This window comes from Hirundo rustica, chromosome 3 (genome assembly GCF_015227805.2).
Source record: "Hirundo rustica isolate bHirRus1 chromosome 3, bHirRus1.pri.v3, whole genome shotgun sequence".
Classification (NCBI taxonomy): Eukaryota; Metazoa; Chordata; class Aves; order Passeriformes; family Hirundinidae; genus Hirundo; species Hirundo rustica.
In genome coordinates, this window is record NC_053452.1 from 60,066,355 (window position 1) to 60,085,974 (window position 19,620).

Here is a 19,620-nt window from a genome sequence, read left to right on the forward strand (position 1 = left end):
TCACGTTTCTCAGCTTCCCTTCTCACTGGTTTCAGGCAGGGAGTCTGTTCACATGAGCAAAAGCTGCTCTTGACTTGTATTCTCCAATATTTCAAAGTGTGGGTGCTTTCACTAAGAATGTCTTCCTCCAATTCAAGGTAACATTTAAGCAAAGATATCACACTTCAATAAAAAATGATGTTCAAAAGGTTACGTTTCTTGTCCAGACAAATACTTACCAACTTAGAGATGGAAGCAGAGATTCAAAAGAAGAGTGTTGTCGGAGCAGGAATGGTATTATGTATAGGCAATACACTGCCTCTTTCCAAGTTCTAATGCAGGGCTAAAGTGGAGTGTTTTGATCCCATAAAGTATCTATCTTCAAAGAACCATCGCAAAACAAGTCTTATTATTTCTGTCTGGAAAACAGCAAATCCAAATTTCTCTAAACAAGTACAACTCATCAGTTTGCTTTCTTTCAGGTCCCAGCCCTGTGTTTTGCTCTTTTTAGTGATTATTTTTCCATTTGCCTATTCTCTCATGTATGTACTTAATCATTTGTATTTCTAAGAAGTGGTGACAGGAAAAGAAGAACTCTCTGGTGTCTTGCCCACACACAGATTTCTAGGGTGGAATTAAGTTTAAGATCACAGCTCCTAAATGACCCTTTAGTGAATTAATGGAGTTTAAGTTATTTTTCACTGGTATCAAAATACTTGGGCATAACTTTTTTACTGTTTTTCAGATTGCTTACTTCAGCCTTAATGAAAGGGAAAAGCTAGAAATCTCTCCAAAAGTGAACAGAGGTCCAAACAGCTACAAAAATAAATGCCTGCCGGGACCAGACAGTGCTGCATTATTTTGCAAAGACACCACACAATTAATGGTGTCTGCCAGTAGCCTGTTCGGCATGAGAAATACATTAGTTAGTTAAAACCTTCCCCACTCCAAACCAGGAAGAAACAGCCTAAAACTCAAAGGAGGGTGACCAGAGGAGGTGCATCTGAAGCAGCAGCCAGCCCTTCCTAGGTGGCCAGGGTGGAAGGAGAGGGAGGGAGGGGTCGCAGCTGCACGGGGCTGCAGGAATCCGGGGTGAGGAGGTTAATGACCTGACATTGCTGCCATGCTACTCCTTTGTGCCGGCCTCTGCAGAGCCCTGGATGGGAAGCATCTTTCTTACAAACAGCTCCCTTGCCTCTTCCAAAACCTCAACCTAATCCCAGCAGCTTTTGTATGAAATGAGCACTTTTCGTGCTAGTTAAGCCGTAGGGTTTCTGGTTCCAGTCAATGTGCATTCAAGAGGTTTGTTTTTTGTGGGAAAGAAAAAAGCATAGGAAAAGCTGTGGAAAAAAGGAGCGACACTATTGTTGATGCAAATATTAAGCGAATTTCATTCTCTCTGTAATTTCTCCTGGAGTTTATGGCATCCCAGTTATGGTAAATAAACTTCTTGGTTGCTGGATCCAACCTTTATTTCTGCAGTTACATACAGGCAACACGTTGCTAAAATTACTTAAGGCATTTCTTTAAGCTGTTTATCGAGGAGGGTTACTTTCTTGGAGATTTTGTATAAAAAATAGTTCAGTGTCACTTCAGATTTATTGTTTGATTCAAAACTGACACTGCAGAGTTTTCCATGTTTTGAAAAAGGCTTCAGTACCGGACATAGAGTTTAATTTTTAAAATTAAATTTTAATAATGGGCCGCCTTTCTTTTATAATAGGATTATTTTACAGATGAAAATAGAGTACTGAAAAAGGACCCTCAACAGGATTACCATCTGGAATATGCCATGGAAAACAGTACACATACGATATTGGCTTTTAGCAGAGAGCTGCACACTTGTGACACGAATGACAAGAGCATAACGGTAAGAGTCTCTGGCTGTATGTAGACAAACGAAGTAATAAATAGAGGATAAATGTATATGTGATTATTAAGTTGGTAATTAGAATCTCTTTTTAGTAAAAGGACAGAATTAGAGAAATTAACTTTCCAAAATATCTGTGTGCTCAGATTAACTGGGTAAAATATTTGTGCTAGCTTTATTAAACTATTATGTTTAAATTTCAGGTTTCTTTGTTCTTCTACTTTAATACATTATGTTCTGTAACTTTTAACAAGTGTACACAGGACTGAAATAAATATCTCTGGGCCATCAAGTCCTATGTGCCATTATTATAACCATTCAAGAGAGACCAAACTGAGAAATACTTTTACGATTCTGACCTAACTTGTAATTTATCTTAGAAACAGATTTTTTTAAAAAATTGGAGAAGATACATGTAAAGGGTCTGTTTGTTTAATTTCTTTATTCAAAACTAAAAATGAAAGAATTTTATGGTAAGACTTTTCCATGGTAAAATAATTTTCATGGTAAATTCTTCTGTTGCCCTAGGGATTGCTATGCTATTTCCTAAGCATAATTTTAAATTGCATGAAGCTGATGACTTTGGTTTTGGGAGTGACAGATAGATTAGAGAGATTTGCAAGTCTTTCTCTACTTTGGCTTGTTTACTACTTCTTTTGGAAGCATTACTATGGGAATAAAACACTATATTCATTACCTGTGTTTTTACAATATATGCAATTGTAGCAACATGAGAAGCTGAAGATGCAGGAAACAAACCCCACCTGTATAAACCACCAGTTTTCCAGGGAGTCAATGGATCTCTGGTTTGAACACCTGCTCCAAATTCTCAGTATAATTTAGCATTTTGAGACACTTCAGGATTTATTATAGTACTTTGTCTCAAGGGTCATTATTGTAATCTGAGAATCCGAGGTTTACAGAGAACTGATCTGTGCAGTGGCTGTATGTTGATTTTTTAGACTGTTCTGCAATTGAATTTTAATTTTCAGTACTATCACAATTCATTGAAGGTATTCGCATCTTCACAGACCTGAGCCTGGAAAATGAGGGGGAAACATTCTGGTTGCTGATCAAATAAGTGACATCTGTTGAAAAATGTTTGTAACGTATTTAGTTGATCACTTCTTTATGAGTCTGTTCTGCCATTTGAAGATGTGATTTCAGTTCACAACATTAGGGGAGGAATCTATCAGAGAACAATTTAATTTCTGTGTATTTCCAGTTAACCTATTGAGTAGAAAACATTTTTTATTTCAAAGGCCAAATTGTGTAGGTAGATGACTCCTCCTCTGGAATACATTGTCGTTGTTTAAATGCACCTAAGTCACAGCTATTCTAGGAATTGTAGGAACTGTGTAAGGAAGATGTTGCTCCTATCCCTTGTGGACATTTTGCTTTGTTTTTTCAGGAGAGCACAGTGCGGGTAATATGGGCCTACCACCATAAAGATATGGGAGAAGCAGGTAAAAATTACCATGGATCTAATCGTGGTACAAAGAGTCTGCGTTTGCTGAACCCTGAGAGAGAGGAAGTCTCATCTGCCTCTTTGCCATACTTCGACTTGACAAACAAAGACGTAAGTTACTCCATGTTGTGGGTTTCTATGGACATGGGAATAAGGTGGTAGCCAAATCCTTGGAATTCCACAATGGATAGTGTGACTTTTATGTATAGATTAAATATAAGGGAGAAATTCTTCACTGTGAGGTTGATGAGGCATTGGAACATGATGCCCATAGAAGCTGTGGATGCCTCATCCCTGGAAGTTTTCAAGGGACTGGGCTTTTCTTTTAGTGAAAGGCGTCCCTGCCCAAAGCAAGGGGATTGGAACTGGATGATCTCGAAGGTCCCTTCCAACCCAAACCATTCTGTGATTCTATGATAATACTGTGTCCTTGCCCTTTTTATTAAGACAGGTGCCTGTGCCAGACAAGGACACAACATATTGGTGCCAAATGTTTAAGATTCCTGTACAGCATGAAAAGCATCACGTGACAAAGGTGAGTGATTCAGACTCAGAAAATTTAGAGGAATTTAGATGATTACACTTCAAATCATTTCTTGCACTTTTGTAGTTTTTTTCACTGCTAACTGGAGGGAATGCAAGACCTCTTGTCTGTATTCACAAATATGGATCAAGTGTTTGTGTATGTGTGCCCAGAACCTGGCTCAGGTGTGCCCTGACAACTGGAATGCACAGTGACAGACCCTTTCTTGCAATTCTTTTCTACTTCATCCTCTCTCCCTCAAGAAAATGAGATTGAAAATTATTTCTGTCTGTAAATAGTTCTGTCAAGGACTAAGTAAAATTGTCTAAAAGCACGTTACATCAAGTTTCTACTTTTATACAGGAATTTAATTAATTTCTTTTAACAGATAGTAATTTTAAATTTAAAAGTAATTCAGTGATGATGTTTGTTCAAATAAAGGGCCAGGTTCTTATTTGATTCCAGTCACCTTAATTTGATGACCAATGTGGTACCAGGTTACACATACACCAGTACTTTCAGCAGTTTAAAACCTAAATATTGTTTAAAAAAGAGATGAACATTGTCGTTTATTTTAAAAATAATGAAAATATGTGAATAAACATTCACACAATGCTCAGCAGGATCCTAGGTGATTTGAAAACCCACATGCATAAACATGTTTTGCTATATCACATTTTATAACTTTTCTTTCTGTTTAAAATTGAAAGCTTAAGAGTGCTGAGGGAAAGATGGTTCTCATATTTCTCCCCAAAAGCAATATACTGAAGACCTTATAAAACAACAAATGACTGAAATTTTAAATTAATTCAAAGAACTTTAACATGTGATCTCAATGTCTGTATGATAAATACCTATAACTGCTCTGAAATATTGTGTGTTTCTGCATTTTATCAGAATTAATTAATTCAAGGCCCAAATTTCTGCCTTCAGGTACTTGATCTTTAATTACATTTGAAATTTGTGACAGCTACTTTCACTGTATGAAATGGAGAATTTTCTTGTGTTACAAAATGTATGTCAAGAGCCCTAGTTTTGTTTTCAGCTGAGAGACCTTCAAAATGGTAGTACCAGAATCAAGCTTTCCATGTTAAATTTGGTGGAAGTTGTAGATATTTGCTGTTCTGCTGAGAAGTTCCTTAGAAGTATTCATTAGTTATAACTTCTGAATTTATTTTCTAAATGCTTTGCATGACTGCACATACAGTTACTAAGTTTTTTTTTAAAAATGGTGTTTGGTTGAAGCTAAAACAAGATTTGAGCTCAGAAATACACTGGCTGATTTTTCAGAATAATTTTATATTCTTTATTTTTACAATAATGTATGAAGAATATTATAGAAATGGTATTTTCAAATCAGCATTTTTTTTCAGTTAGAAATTAGAGCAGAATCTGCAGTGATTTTCCATCTTCAGAAAAGTAAGAAAAATTCATATTGTTGCTTAAAAATTTTTAGAGTGAGAAAAATGCATACAGAAAGAGAGTAGATTTAAGTAGGAACATTTCCTTAGCCTTTTTTGTGGGGGGACACAACTTATATTTTCCAATAAGTTTTAAATGCCACATAGAGGGTTGTTGTGGAATTGTATCTATGTGCTCTTGCAAACTGATTAAACATTTCCTAAAGCCTACTGATGCACAAAGGATGGAGCTTATGGCTACTGGGGAAGATATTAGCTGTGCAAACAGAGCTTGAGTTTCACAAAAGGGAGGGTGGATGAACTCTTTGGCCTGGTCAAACTGTCTGGGTTAGTTAAATACTTACATAGATACTGATTCTGGATTCCTTCTGCAGCACAGTTTTCACACAAACCTACACGTCATTTTTACAGAGAAAAACAGTGTAGACATGGTACAAATTTGTCTGTGGCATAATTTAGTCTACTTCAGTAGTGTGTATGTGATCTGGCTTTGGCCATTTCTGTGCTCCTGTATGATTTGGAGTGCTGAACCGCTCAGTTTAGCACTTGCTGGACAATGTGTGCTGTCAACAGTGTGTGCTTAGCTGTGCTGGTGTGTCAATCTGCTGGTGATCTGGGGTCTCGAGTAGGTGCAACAGCCACAGTTGGAATGTTTTTCCTACTTTCCACTGTTCTCTGTTATTTCTTCCTCTTGAAAATTGCTCTGAGCACTTTATAATAAAGTACTTTTTAAGTATCAGTTTCCTCAGGAAAGTATGATGTTTTAATCAAGGAGACAAAAAAAAAAAAATTAATCAGACCTGTCATTAAAGGTAGATGTCAAGACTTTTAATTGTCTCTGGTTAACAAATTCTAAATTCAGATTCTGAATTTAGAAGGATTTTTTAATGTCTATTGAAGATGCATTATTTAAAAAATATTATTCTTTAAGCCAGAATGTATTTAAGGTATTTACAAATATCTAATGGTGCTACAGCTGGCTAACTGATAATACTTGGGTCTTAGGGTTTGCCTGCAGTAGTGTTTTACTTTCTCCTCTTTGCACAAGACAAAGAAATATCTAGAGCAAGAGATCTCAATATTAATCAAAGATAAATTATGTAAGACCTTAGGTATTTTCTTTCTATTTACCTAATATTTATGTTACTTTCCAGGAATCACAGGTAAGGGGAAACAGCATATTTGCATTGATCAAGCTGCTCTACATGATATGTAAATTGTGCAAGAGATAAGATTTTAATCTTCTGTTAATCTCATTGGTAAAATAATGACATGGATTAGTAATTTCTCCTTATGCTGCATTTACCAATGGAGAATTGATCTTCACTGCAATAAAGGGACACTCATCCAGGTTTAGAACTTCTCTGTTAAATCTTCTTTTGTTTCACATTTCTTGCAACATTCTCCTCGGGGAAGAGATTGTGTCTTCTTACATGTGCCTACAATGCCTTCTGTTTCTAATGCCTTCAGGAACTTCTGGAGAGACAACTCATAATAACATGCCTGCTAAGAAATAAAACACAATAAGACAGTTTCTCAATAGCTGGGCATAATAGTGACAATAGTTATCCAGAAAACAACCAAAACCAGGCACTGAGGTAGTTTTGTGACTCTAATGGTTTACATCACTCCTCAGCTTTAAACTGCCTACCTGGCTGAAATTATGTCTCCTTGAAAATTTATTAAACTTCCACAGGATTTCCGCCCAGGGCAATTTCTAGTAACAGAACCAATTAAAAGTGTATTAGCTAAATTTTGAAAATAATATAGGCAGAACAGATGAAAGGAATTGCTTGGAGGAAATAGGCATTCAGGCATTCAAATCAGATGTTTGCAGGATGGCCCTGCAGTGGTCCCAGAGTGGTGGACTTTGGCTGCTCTTCACATAGGAGAGCACACGGCTGCCTCTCTGCAAACTCCTCCTGCAGCTACATGTGCATTGGCCTGTTCTGCTGCTCTGAGCTTCAGGCAGTGGCCTCAGGCTCACTACCCAAGAGATTTTCACTTTTCTCACATGCTGAAGTTAGCCAGAGGCTTTCTCAGAAGTAGGTTTTGTAGAAAAAAGCATTCCACCTATTCGGCCAGACTTTCTGGCGATGGGCTTAAGACCATGTCTTGTTGGGATTATTTGCAGTTGTCTGTAAATGTCATTATTCTGACTGGTCCTGAATGTGCCTTTTAATCACATTCCTGAAGAAAAACTCTCTGGTTTCACCAACTACACCTCAGGAAGAAACTCCCCTCCAGCAGGATCTCTCAGAAGGAGGGAGAGCGGGATCCACTGGTAGAGCAGACACGCAGGTCTGCACACCTACCCCTGCATGAAAATATTTGTCTCCCTGCTAAAGCTATGCTAAGTGCAGGTCCCTGGGTGTGGCAAGCCAACACATGCAGAGACACCACTTCACCAGGGCTGGGAGCAGGGCTGGCAGAGACAGAGGTGATCATCTCAGGGAGCACACCCTGAAAATGGGTCTCTGCAGCATCCTCCCCCTTGTAAATTACCTGGTTTGTCTATTTCTTTTTGCTCATTCAATTAAAAAAAAAAAAAAAAAAAAAAGTTATTCAGTGGCAGCAGACTGGATCTTTTGAAATCGTACCATTTTTGTACTGTAGAGATGTCCGATTTTCATGATTGTCACTGTGTGTGGATATGTGTATGCTGACACATCTCTCTGTTTTGACAAGTTGTAAGACTATTTGCTGATAATTAGTTTTTTTCTGACTGTTTGCTGAATTTATTTTTTTCCTCACTGTGAGCAGGCATCATGAAGATGTTTACCAGCAGCAAGAAAGTGAAAATTGGTTTCACATTCATGAGAAGTACTTTCCAGTGTTTCAGTAAATACAGGTCTTGCTTTATATTCAAAGCTTGTTCTTAACTGCTTTTTCTACTTGTTCTACAGATGCAGCTTTTTATTACTATCTTTAGTTTAGGTTTCAATACTCCGTGTCTTCTGTCATTTCAATTTAACTGTATTGCTTATTCAAATAACTGCATCTGCTAAGGATTCACTCTGTCTTTACATTTACATCAGGTCTTCTATGTGCCTGACTGTTCTACTGCAATTAAAAGACCTTAAGATACAGTGTTTCTTCTACTGTCTCTAGATTTTCTGTGAATCCTCTAGACCTGTGGTCTCGCTCTCCACCTGACAAATTGTTTAATGCTGTGTGTAAACTGCAAATTTAGAGTAAATACTGGTGAAAGACTGGTATGTATATTCTACATGCCAGACGTGCCATAATCTATTTGTGTGAAGCTTTTCAGCATAGCATGCCTGTGCTAGTTCCAACACTGTAAATTTCCCCCCTATGTTTTCTTAATTTCTTTTAAAAACACTGTGTTTTCTTCAGGAAAAGTGGTTCCCCAGGCTTCATTAGTAATAATCCCCTAGTCAAAAACATGTCAAATATTGAATTTTACTCCAAGAGTGGGAAAAACATTTTAGGTAAAATAAATCCCAAAATCGGGTAGTATGGTCACTTAGCCATATCTGCCTGTCTTTTCTCTAAGAATAACTCATTACTCCTTAGTTCTAAACTTTACAGGATGTTTCAAAACTAGTATAGTCAAACACCAGCAGAAATGCTGTGATGTGGCTGTGCCCAAGAGCATAAAATATTTCTGATTCTGGAAGAGAACTTTTTAAATAGGATATCCAGTTTTAGAGGGCATTTGACAATGGAAAGGAGGATAGTAGTTTTATTTTATAAGCTCTCAGAATTTTCGGTTCTTGTATAAAGCAGTCCTTCCATGAGCATTATTTGAACCTGCTTATGAGAATGGTGTGAGCAGGTTTAGCTCTGCTGAAATGGGGAAGAAGCCCCACACTGGAGATTAAACTGTGTAGTCAAAATTCAGTATCTCTTCAGTACAGCTCATGAATACTCAGGCAACATAATAAAGACAGTAAATTTTCAGCCATAGAGATGGACTTCCTCTCATTTAACTTGACTTATCTATGGGTCTGAGCCAGCAGTTTAATTGACCTTACAGTGGCAAAATTGTCTGTTTGTATCATCCTAGAGGATTTGTCAGAAATGTATGAGCTCAAGCACCCTGTGTATGGTTCAATCTCTCTCTCCACTGATGGATAAGAGAACCCAGACCACCAGCCTGTATTAGATAAGTAACTCCCAGATGAATGAATCAGGGGAGATGTATCCCAATCAAAAAGGTCAAGGGAGAGAAGAGACAGTGATAAAAGCAAAAATTGCAAAAAAATACTTTTTTAAAAACAAAATTTGCCTGTAGGAAAAATGATCTTTTCTCAACCACAGCCCCTTGTAGTTTTTTTGACACTAAGCTTACAATGTGACTAGTGAAACAGGCTGATCATATAACCAGAAAAAAACCTTAATTATTTAATATTAGCTGAGACGTGTTACATTAGGCATATTTTTATATCAGCACTAAAGTTTTCCATTGCCGATCTCTTTAGAAGAGGGAGCCTCTTTTCAATTAAAGAAAAGCCTGTATTAGAACACACCAGCAGCTGCCAGTTAATCTTCATGTTCTGTTTCGAGGCAAACTGATAAGGAAGTAAAAACTCCAAAAACTTGTTGCCAAGGGTAACTCTGCTTTTTGACAGTGGAATGCTTTAGCAATACCAAAGACCCCAGTGTGAAAATACAAAGGGACTCCAGTTTAAGAGACTGATTGATTGGAAGCCAGAAGGGCAGCTTGTAGCCTGCAGTACCTAAATGAGGGCACTGATTTTTAACTTGAGCGATACCAGACAGTAACTGCTTGTTACTCTCTGGCCTGAACTTTTACATTTTCCTAAATGTGATAACTAGCAAATTGCATCATACAGCCTGACATAAACAAATGTTCTGTATTTTCCCATGCATTCCCCTACAAAGCAATTTCAGCCCCAGTAAATTAGATTGGCAACCAAACAATCATCTTACGCTGCAGAGCTTGTAAGCTATCTGCCCTTTGATCTGCAGGGCTGGCTCTTTGGTGCAAGCCTGAATTGGCCCATTAGGCTTTGCAGTGCTAAAGATTCATGTAACTGAACAGGCTGAAAATTAAAAGTTTCCCAAGCACTGTCTGAGGAAATAACAGAAATACATTATTGTCTCATATTCTGCTAAATTATTTCGTATGCAAAATTGTTTAAGGTATTATTCTGTCCTGTGATCACAGATTAAATTATGTATGACCACAGATTTTGCTGTCCTACCAAACTTTATATTTCTTACATATTTTTATTTTGCGGTAGTCTTCTTTCATTTCACTTGGGTATCTTAACTGTAAGAATTCTTAAATTATACGGTTATTGCTGCATTATTTATTCCATACTTGGCATGCAAAATAACCCACTTCATTTCTGTCAACAGCAAAGTTGAATGTCTAGTTAATTTAATCCATTTTCTTCGTTTTTTGCTCTTCAAATGAAAACAACATCCATCCATTATGGCAATTTATTGGCCGTGCCAGCAGGTGGTAAGAAGATATGTGTGCTGCGTGATTTTTTGGTTAAATAAATGTCAGATGACAGCAGCCTTAATTTAAAATGTGACCAAAAGAAAGCATGGAAAAATGGAAAGTACAATTTCTGTGAAGATCTCCGAGTTTTATCTCTCAGTTCTGAGAGGATTTGTGTGTTGATTAACCCTATTTTGTCTTGTGCCATGTCTTTTTAGTCCTCATCCTTAGCTTTATATATGACTTTCAAGTAAATCTATGACTAGGTGATGCGCTGAAAAGATAAGAAAATTGTCCGCAGTCCAGCACTTCTTGTCATAGCAGTCAACAAAGCACTTCAGAGCAGCACTGGGCCTTCGATGAGCTGTTACAAAGCATCTTTTGTGAGAATACCAGAACAGCAAGCTCGTACGTAGTAAAAACTCTCTTGATGGGGCTTGTGTGGATGGATCACAGAACAAATCTAGGCTGATCCTACTAGCCTGTTGGCATTGTTTCTGAAGATCAACCTTCTAATTCAGATAAATCACATTGTAGCAGCATCTTAAACAAATTTTCAATATGGCAAATTAAAGTGCTCCAATAGTATTTAAATGGAGCAAATCTTTTTATTCCCATCTAATTGAAGAATTTATTTTCATTACAAATCTTTTAATCTGCAACCCCAGCTACTGGTAGTAGTTTTCAGAAAATTATATTATGACTCTCTCTAAGGCACAACAGTCACAGCAATGATCAAAGCATAGATTCATAAATTCCACATTAGTAACAGTGGAGGAGTAGGCAGACAATGGTCGGAAAAGGTCTCTCCACTGTGTCCACACATAGCAGACTGTATTGGGTTTACATGGCCAAGCTTTGGTAGCAGGGGGGCTACAGGCTGACTTCTGGGAGAAGCGGCCGTAAACTTCCTTCATGTTCCCAGGTGGCTCCAGGATGGACCTGCCACCAGCCAGGGCTGGGCCAGTCAGAAATGATGGGAATGCCTCTGGAGTAACAGTTTTAAGAAGAAGAAAAAAAGGGTTATTGTGAGATGTAATTGTGACCAGTGAATAGCAGAGTGAGAACATGCAAGAGGAACAATTATTCAGACCCCAAAGTCTGTGCAGGAGGAGGGGTGGGAGCTGCTCCCGATATGGGAGCTGAGATTCCCCTGCAGCCCTTGGTGCAGACCATGGTGAGGCAGCTGTGCCTCTGCAGCCCAGGGAGGATCACAGGGATGCAGAGATCCACCTGCAGCCCGTGGAGGAGCCCCTGCTGGAGCAGGTGGATGTCTGAGAGGAGGATGTGAACCTGTGGGAAATGTGCTGGAGCAGGGTCCTGGCAGGGGCCTGCAGACCCATGGAGAGAGGAGCCCACTCTGGAGCAAGTTTCCTGGTAGGACTTGTCACCCTGTGGAAGACCCATATTGGAGCAGGCCATGCCTGAAGGACTGCACCCTGTGGAAGAGTGAACCACCCTGGAGCAGTTTATGGGATAACTTGCCCATGGGATGGACTCACATTGGAGAAGCTCATGGAAGACTCACCCATGACAGGGACCTCACCGTGAGGCAGGAGAAAGACTCCTCTTCCTGAGCAGTGGGAGGAACAAAGTGTAATGAACTGACCATAACCCCCTTTCCCCATCTTTCTCCTCTGCTGTGTCTTAAGTTGCTGGGTCTAAAACTGTGGTTTTCTGTTTTATGAAGAGCCAATCACAGTTTTGGTTTCTAGATAATTGCTATGGTATAATTTTAATGCAGACTTTAAAAGAACCATGTAATCTGAAAATAGCCCTTCTTGTGTGACTTCCTGCATGTGTTGATGGGTGATGAAGTCCTGCAAAAGGGTGTACTAGGATCTAACTCTGGGTGAGAAAATGTGGAAATAGTATTAATGTGATCGTTACTTAACTGCATGTATTTTGTAAGCCCTCTTATGTTTGTATATTAACCCTGTGAATATAAATTCTTAGGGAGTTATGAGCAATAGTTCCTGAGAGTTGCTCTGGAGACTGTCAAGTCAAAATGATGAGCCTTGTGCTTATTTTATCCCCTGCTTTCCCTTAAACTGAAGGTGCCAGGGTGTGCACGTCGGTGGCTCCTCTAGGAGCTCAGTATCCAGATGCCTAAGGTCTTTCTCACATATGGTCCCTTTTGGTAGCCCCTCACAGAAGTCAGCATGTCATTTTCAGAAAATGTGTTTCCTGGCAGTGCGCTTCTTTATGTGCAGAACAAGAAAGGGACGCGCTGTCAATTCTCATGTGTTCTGTCTTCAGGCAAAGCTGCGTGCTCACTCCCAAGCAGGAGGAGAAAAAGTGTAACGTTATTTAGCTGCTTGATTTGAGTTGATTGTTTTGCAGTTCTACAATAGAATTTAAACATCTTCCATTGGGCCTCAAAGAAATAGATATTGCTGTGCAAGAATGGTGATTCCGTGAACAAATGGGAGTACCTTCACTGACTTTATTACTTATACTATTCATATTGTATGTTCCTCTTGAATAAATATAAATTCTTTATTGACTACCCATTTTGGCCTTAGGTCTGAAACATATTTGGTTACATATTACTTTATTATGATATTGTTTTCATAAGGAAGTAACGATGTTCATGATTAATTGCCAATTAATTCTGCTTGAAGTGTGTGAACTGTTCTGCAAGACTATGGCCATCCTGAAGACCACAACCACTGCCGGTGGCTCTGCTGCTTAGGAGTACAATGAGTGTACTGGCAGGATGCATAACCAAATGAAACATGTTTTTGCTTGACCTGAGCTTTTTATGAGACTTCTCCTCAGGGTTATACTTTTTAACTATTGCTAAATGCATTATCTTAAATCTTCAGGCGTACGTCAGGCAGAAACAATGTTTTATTGGTATTTCTTTGAGATATCCTTCCTTTGGATTTAGTCTAAATTACTGTAAGTCTTTAAAGTCTGAAACTCCTTATGAATGGCAGAGTTCCAGGTAATTAATTAGGGAAAAGAGCTTAAGAATGGGCTTGATGGCAGAGAGAACAAGAAGTCCTAAACCTATCTTTAACTCTGGTTTTTAAATGTTTGGGTTTATTGTTTATTTTGTTTTTTGATTCCTCTTTCTTAGTTAAAATATTTGAGGTGTTGGACAGAGTGACCTGCAGAAATTCTGGATGTACAGTGTAATTATTAGTAGCACTATATGGGGGATAGAAGAATGTATGTAAATTTAGATATATAGCCTTCTCCCCAGGGTAAAATCACAGCAACATTTTAATTTTACCTGAGAGTACATATTCTTTTCTTTAGAATAAAAAAAATCTTTAGAATAAAAATTCTAAACCTTAAAACAGAGATATGGTATTTAGTTCTTAATGTTGTACACTAATAAAACCTAAATAAGAGCCTTCCTTGAACAACACAGTCACAGAGTAAACAAATCATGTTTTTTTATACCAAGAACAGAAAATAACTGTGCTTTGAATAAGATTTTCCGTTTATGTGGTAAGGACCTTACCTCCTCAGTGATGTTAGAATTTTTGTTTTACTTTTAAAAGAATACCCAGAACCAGTTAAGCCCAAATGCCAACAATACAGCTTCAATCAATCAATCAATCAATCAATCAGATAACATTGTTATTTCAAATTAAAATTATGTCTGGTATTTGAATCTCATTTTAGGAAAACAAACAAACAAACAACAACAACAAAAAAAACCCCACAAACCACCTCCACACATACTAAGTACAAATCACACAAATTTCAATGCCTTAAGTTGCATGGAAGTTTCAGTCTGGAAAATTTCCATCCTTCAAGGAAAGCTTACCTAATCACATTATAAGATTAGGGCTGAGAATGGTTTCTGATGTCTGGGCCTTTTTCTTGTCTACCTCTCTTATTTTATTTAAATACAAAAATCAAGAGCTGTCACTACATGCTCATATTTTTCTCCAGCTGGAAGGTATGAAAAATGTGTATGTGTATGAGAATAATTTGGGTTCACATTTTTACCTTTGAAGGACAATTCAAGTTAAGCAGTAATGCTCCCTGTTGTACCTCAGATGTAATCATCCCTGATGACCATGAGGGAACCAGAAGCAGTGGCTTTGCTCTACTTCCTGCAATTAACTCACCAAAATATACACCTTTCTAAGTGGCACAGTGTAAACTCAGAAGCACTTGGAGTAGAGACTGGTTTATTAGAGGTGATGACTAAATTTAGGATCTGGATTGTACAGTGAGGAAAACAGCAATGAGCACTAAGCTGTGTATATGAGAATGATCTCAGGAAAGATTACAGCATCCAGTCCATGCTAGACTGCAGCCAGCTGAGCAGTGGAAGTGTCTCTTTCAGCTCTAACTATTCTGTGGCATTAATTTAATGCTTTCTGACAGACAGGGTAGGGTGGAGGCATGGGGAGGGTGGTCCCTGCCTGACCCCAGAATGCCTTAACTCTGGGCTGAAAGTCTGCAGCAGATTCATGCCGCAGGTGTGACAATGGTATAGGCAGGCTCTTCTAGTAACATGAGATAGCTGTTCAGTTCTTAGTCTTAAAATGCTGGTCCTCCCTGGAGTCATGGACTTCAACACCTACCCCAGCTTAGAGGCGTGTTTCCAGCTCTTGTTTCAGCTCAGTACACCTCTGGGTTTTGTGTAAGAGGCAGTGTTAGGCTGCAAATGTCTGGTGGTTTTCTTTCGGAATATTTATAGGAAAATAAAGCCATATTAGTGACAGTTTTTTATATTTTTATTTGGTTTTCTGAAGAAAAATCTAAGACTCTAAAAGTGATATTTTAGATAAACATTTGATCATTTCACAATTGCGTTTTAAAAAATCTCAGAAAAAATCTTGATGAGTTCTAATGAGAAGAAATCATGTCACCCTTTGAAAAAGATAAATTTTTACTGTATGTGCTTGGTACACATTTTCAAAAGAAGTACAAAGACCAAAGCATTTGGTAAGAATGTAATAGTTCTTCCTGATGAGGAGTGCAGAAAGCAGAGACCCTATAACTTGGTCTTCTGCAAAATTTTCAGATTAACTCAGCCAGTACTCAGTTTCACAAACATCACTTTTTGCTCTGAGTTAATCAGAGACATGGCAATTTCATATAAATGAATTAACCAACCAGAGACTAGAAACTCTCCTATATGTAGCAGTGCTAGTATAAAAATCAAATTTTTACTCTTCATTTTGAGAATAAAAAATTACCTTTTCTTCCCTGTGTCACTATTGTCTACCTATATGATGTGTTGTGTAAGGCTGCAGCCTTATTCAGAATCATTTACATGGCAATATACCGTACCATCGTGTCTTTAAAATGTAAGATTAATTTGGAACTACATGTTTGAGCCAGAAAAAAAAAGAAAACCATGATTTTCTTTGACATTTTAGTGTAGAAACATAGCTGTAAACAGATCAGAAACCTGTTATTTCCATATATAAAAATAAAGTCAGGTTTTTGTTTCCTGATATTTGGTGGGCCATATTTTCTAAATAGGGTCACTGTGGGGAGATTGTGAATATATTTTAATAACTTTAATCATTCCCACAAGCAGGCATTAAGAACAAACTGTGTTTATTACCATCAAAGAAATCAGAGCAAATAAAAAGACGAACAGGAATAAGCAAGAAAGACTTTCATGTTTCTGGAGATGTTTTTAACTTGTAGGAAATCTTACTTCTTGGACCACTTCAGCTGTTTGCTTTTTCCTCTTGTCTAATACATCACACATTAGTATCTTGATCCTGCTTATCATCAGCTTGAGGTGCAAGGTACTGTTATGTTAAATTTTTGGCTTCTTTTTTAAGGGGGGGAAAAAAAACCCCAAACATATGACAATGTTCAGATTGTGCAATAGATAAAGAGATTATAGGAAACAGAGGAGAGAGGAAGAAAAGTTGAGGATGAATAAGCTGGCCCTGGCAGATATAAACATTTTCTTTGTTCATGTAATGCCAGCCTGTTGACTAAAATTGGGCTTCTATTAAAATGAGTGATGAACAGTACACACGTCATCTGTTTTAACATTATAATGACTAGATTTTTTTTTTTTTTTTTTTAAGTCAGCATTTTCACAAGTCCTAAGAGATTCAGAACCATGAAGGGAGCTCTCAGCCTGCCTGACCAGTACAAATCAAGCGCCATGACCATAACCCATGCTTTGGTTGCAGAAAGCAGTGCCTTCAATTACATTTGAATGTGATATATTTTAAATGCCTCCTTCCTTGGGAGCTCTAATTTGAATTTCTGGGACTTTATAGTACATCTATTATTTTTTTCTTCTGTTAATGGGAGTCAGGTTAGTGTATTTCAGTGTGCTCAGTTTGAAAGATTTTTGGCCAAGCTTTCAAGAAGTGTGGAGAGGAAGAAACATAAAGCAAATGATCATAAATAATAAACCATGATCTTCTTCCTGCAGGTTTTATGAAAAACAGAAGAGGTTGTGCCTTGTTGCATGCACTTATGTTTTACAATCCCAAACACTTCGGGCATTTTGATGTGGGGTGGATGTAGGGCTTTTGTTCTCCATGCCTCTGGCAGTTAGGAAATGTCAAGCAGAAAATGCACTTTGCCTGCAGGGGAAGAAGTCACCGAGGTGCCCAGTGGGGCAGTATCTCTGCAGGCTTATTCACAACACGGCAAAGAGATGAACCCTGACAGCTGGGTCTTCCTTGCATGTCAGCAACAGTGAAAATTAAACAGATGAACCTCAAAGAATGAGGTAAAATGGTGAAGATAGGTAGTTATAAGCATATTCCTTTTTAGTCTCCTTTCAGCTTCTTGCTTTACTTCTTTGGCTAACAAGAGATTGGTAGGAAGTGGCAAGGACAGAGGAGGAAAATACATTTCAAAGTCACGTTTTTTTTCATAATTAATGAAAATGAAAGGTGGATTCCCATTTTTCACTACAACCCATCTAAATTACTCAGTTGTCGCTTATCTTATTACTTGGCTCAAAGTGTCATTTTACTATCCTCTTGTAGTAAGACAAGAGCAAACAAAGCTGTGTATAAATAACAATACAAATAAAAATTAGCTGTTCAGTTAAATCTGCAGAGTTTAATGGCTATTATGTACCATGCCTGTTTTTTATCTTTTTGTGTGTGTGTATTTCGCTCCTTTGCCCTAGTGTGCCACTTCAAATTATTTTCTTTCCATAAGTATCCTAAAAGTTGCACAGATTAACAAAACAGTCATGGTGACTCTTCAGGGCTGGTCCCCTATCACTGTGAATGGAGTTTGGGAAAAGTAGAGCTCTGAAAATTGTGTTATCATTCATTGAGGCTACAAGTACTCTGGTAAACAGGCCACCCTGATCTAGATACTTAATTATAGATACGTGCTTTAGCAACTAATTTTACACCTAGGACTACTTATATGCACTTCTAAATGCATTAAATATTTCCTGAATTTGACCCCTTATTTGAGAAACTCATTGATGTTCATTATTACTTGTAAGGCTGGCCAGAAAACAAATTCTTGTCTATTTGAGGAAAAAAAAAAAAAAAAAAAAAAAGGTTTGGGAATTTCTTTTTGGCTTGGAGCAAAGTAATCTGTACAGATTTGTTCTTTGTAGAAAGTCAGAGAAGAAATGTGAGGGAGCCTAAATAACCAATCTGTTCTATAAGCTAAGATGACCAGTCCGCTGAGTAAATAGAGCAGCACTCACCTGGCATGTAGAATGGCACATTTAAACCCCTGCTCCAGTTAAACATTACAGTAGAGCATGGGATTATATTTTTTCATTTTCTTTTCTGCTGAAGTTATTCTAGTAAGTAAATACAGTTAGTTATTCTTTAGATTGAGCCTTACGGAGATAACCATTAAAATATTTCCATACATGTTGGAACAATGCAGGATTAATGAGATTTTCCTAAGATTTTTTTAAATAGAATTTTGACCATTCTAATATTTTCTTTCTTTCTTATTTATATGCTGTTTGAAAGGGGAAAGAAAAATTTCTCTTTAATCAAGTTGTAAAAACATGTGAAAAGCATAATTTCACTGCTGCTCTTCATTTTTTATTTCTGCATCTGAAGAGTGTAAGTTTTCCTACAAGATGCATTGGAAAGCTGTGTAAGGATTTGTTCTAGTTTTTGTTTTTCTTTTCCTCACTTAGGAAAGCCAAACAAAACTGATTTTTGAAGTGCTGTAATTGTTTAGGTAACTGACACTAAAAACCAATGGCAGGATGTGAGTTTCTAATTTTGGTGATGTCCCATGGTTTTGAGGGGAAGCTGGTTTTGAAGTAGCCATTGTAAGCACAGCAGGTGCTGGGATCTTGTAGCAGCAGGCAGAACTATCACATGTTGGGACAAAAGTCCTTTTTTCGCTCAGCAGATATAGGGATAATATTCCCATAACCATTTTCTTGATTAACATATACAGTATGCAGAGCTTCAAAATTCATGAGGTACATTCTGGTATTTAATTTATAATTTACCATGTTGTGACTGTGTTTGGGTTCTGCAAACCCATATTTATTTGGATAAATATGCAGGTGTATGATAGACCAGAGGAAAGAAGAAAAATCAAGCTGAAACGGATTTCTGAATCTTTGTCATTCAGTTTGATATATTGGGGAATACATTCTTATTTCATGGGAAAACTGGCTCATCTTCTTCAAAAATAGCTTTTACTTCCCTAGTGCAGTAATTCACAATGATGGTAATGCTAGCTGAAACAGGGATTACTGAGAACAGTACAGATGATCCCTTATGGAGTTTTTTTGTCTTGCCTCCAGAATAAAACTTTGGTCCATCTGAATTAATTGGTTTCCTTCCAATAACTTCTAAGAGCAGTGAAGTGGGTCGGGCTCTTCTTGGGTGGACATGCAGGTACTCAGCAGCATCTGCACTCCCCAAGAGCCCAACTTCAATATACTCTGCAGATTCATGTCAGCAAGGGTGCCCTGGATGCACACAGACTCTGGCTGCTTCCTCCTGTCCTTCCTCTTTC

General features: G+C 37.8%; 1 protein-coding gene across 1 annotated transcript in view; it reads left to right on the top strand.

The window, feature by feature from the left end:
* Positions 1–19,620, top strand: part of MOXD1 (monooxygenase DBH like 1) — a 49,551-nt gene that overhangs the window by 11,323 nt on the left and 18,608 nt on the right. Inside the window, exons 4-6 of the mRNA XM_040058137.1 lie at positions 1,703–1,849; positions 3,261–3,428; positions 3,769–3,852. Coding sequence (XP_039914071.1) covers positions 1,703–1,849; positions 3,261–3,428; positions 3,769–3,852 — 399 coding nt within the window. The remainder of the gene's footprint in view (positions 1–1,702; positions 1,850–3,260; positions 3,429–3,768; positions 3,853–19,620) is intronic.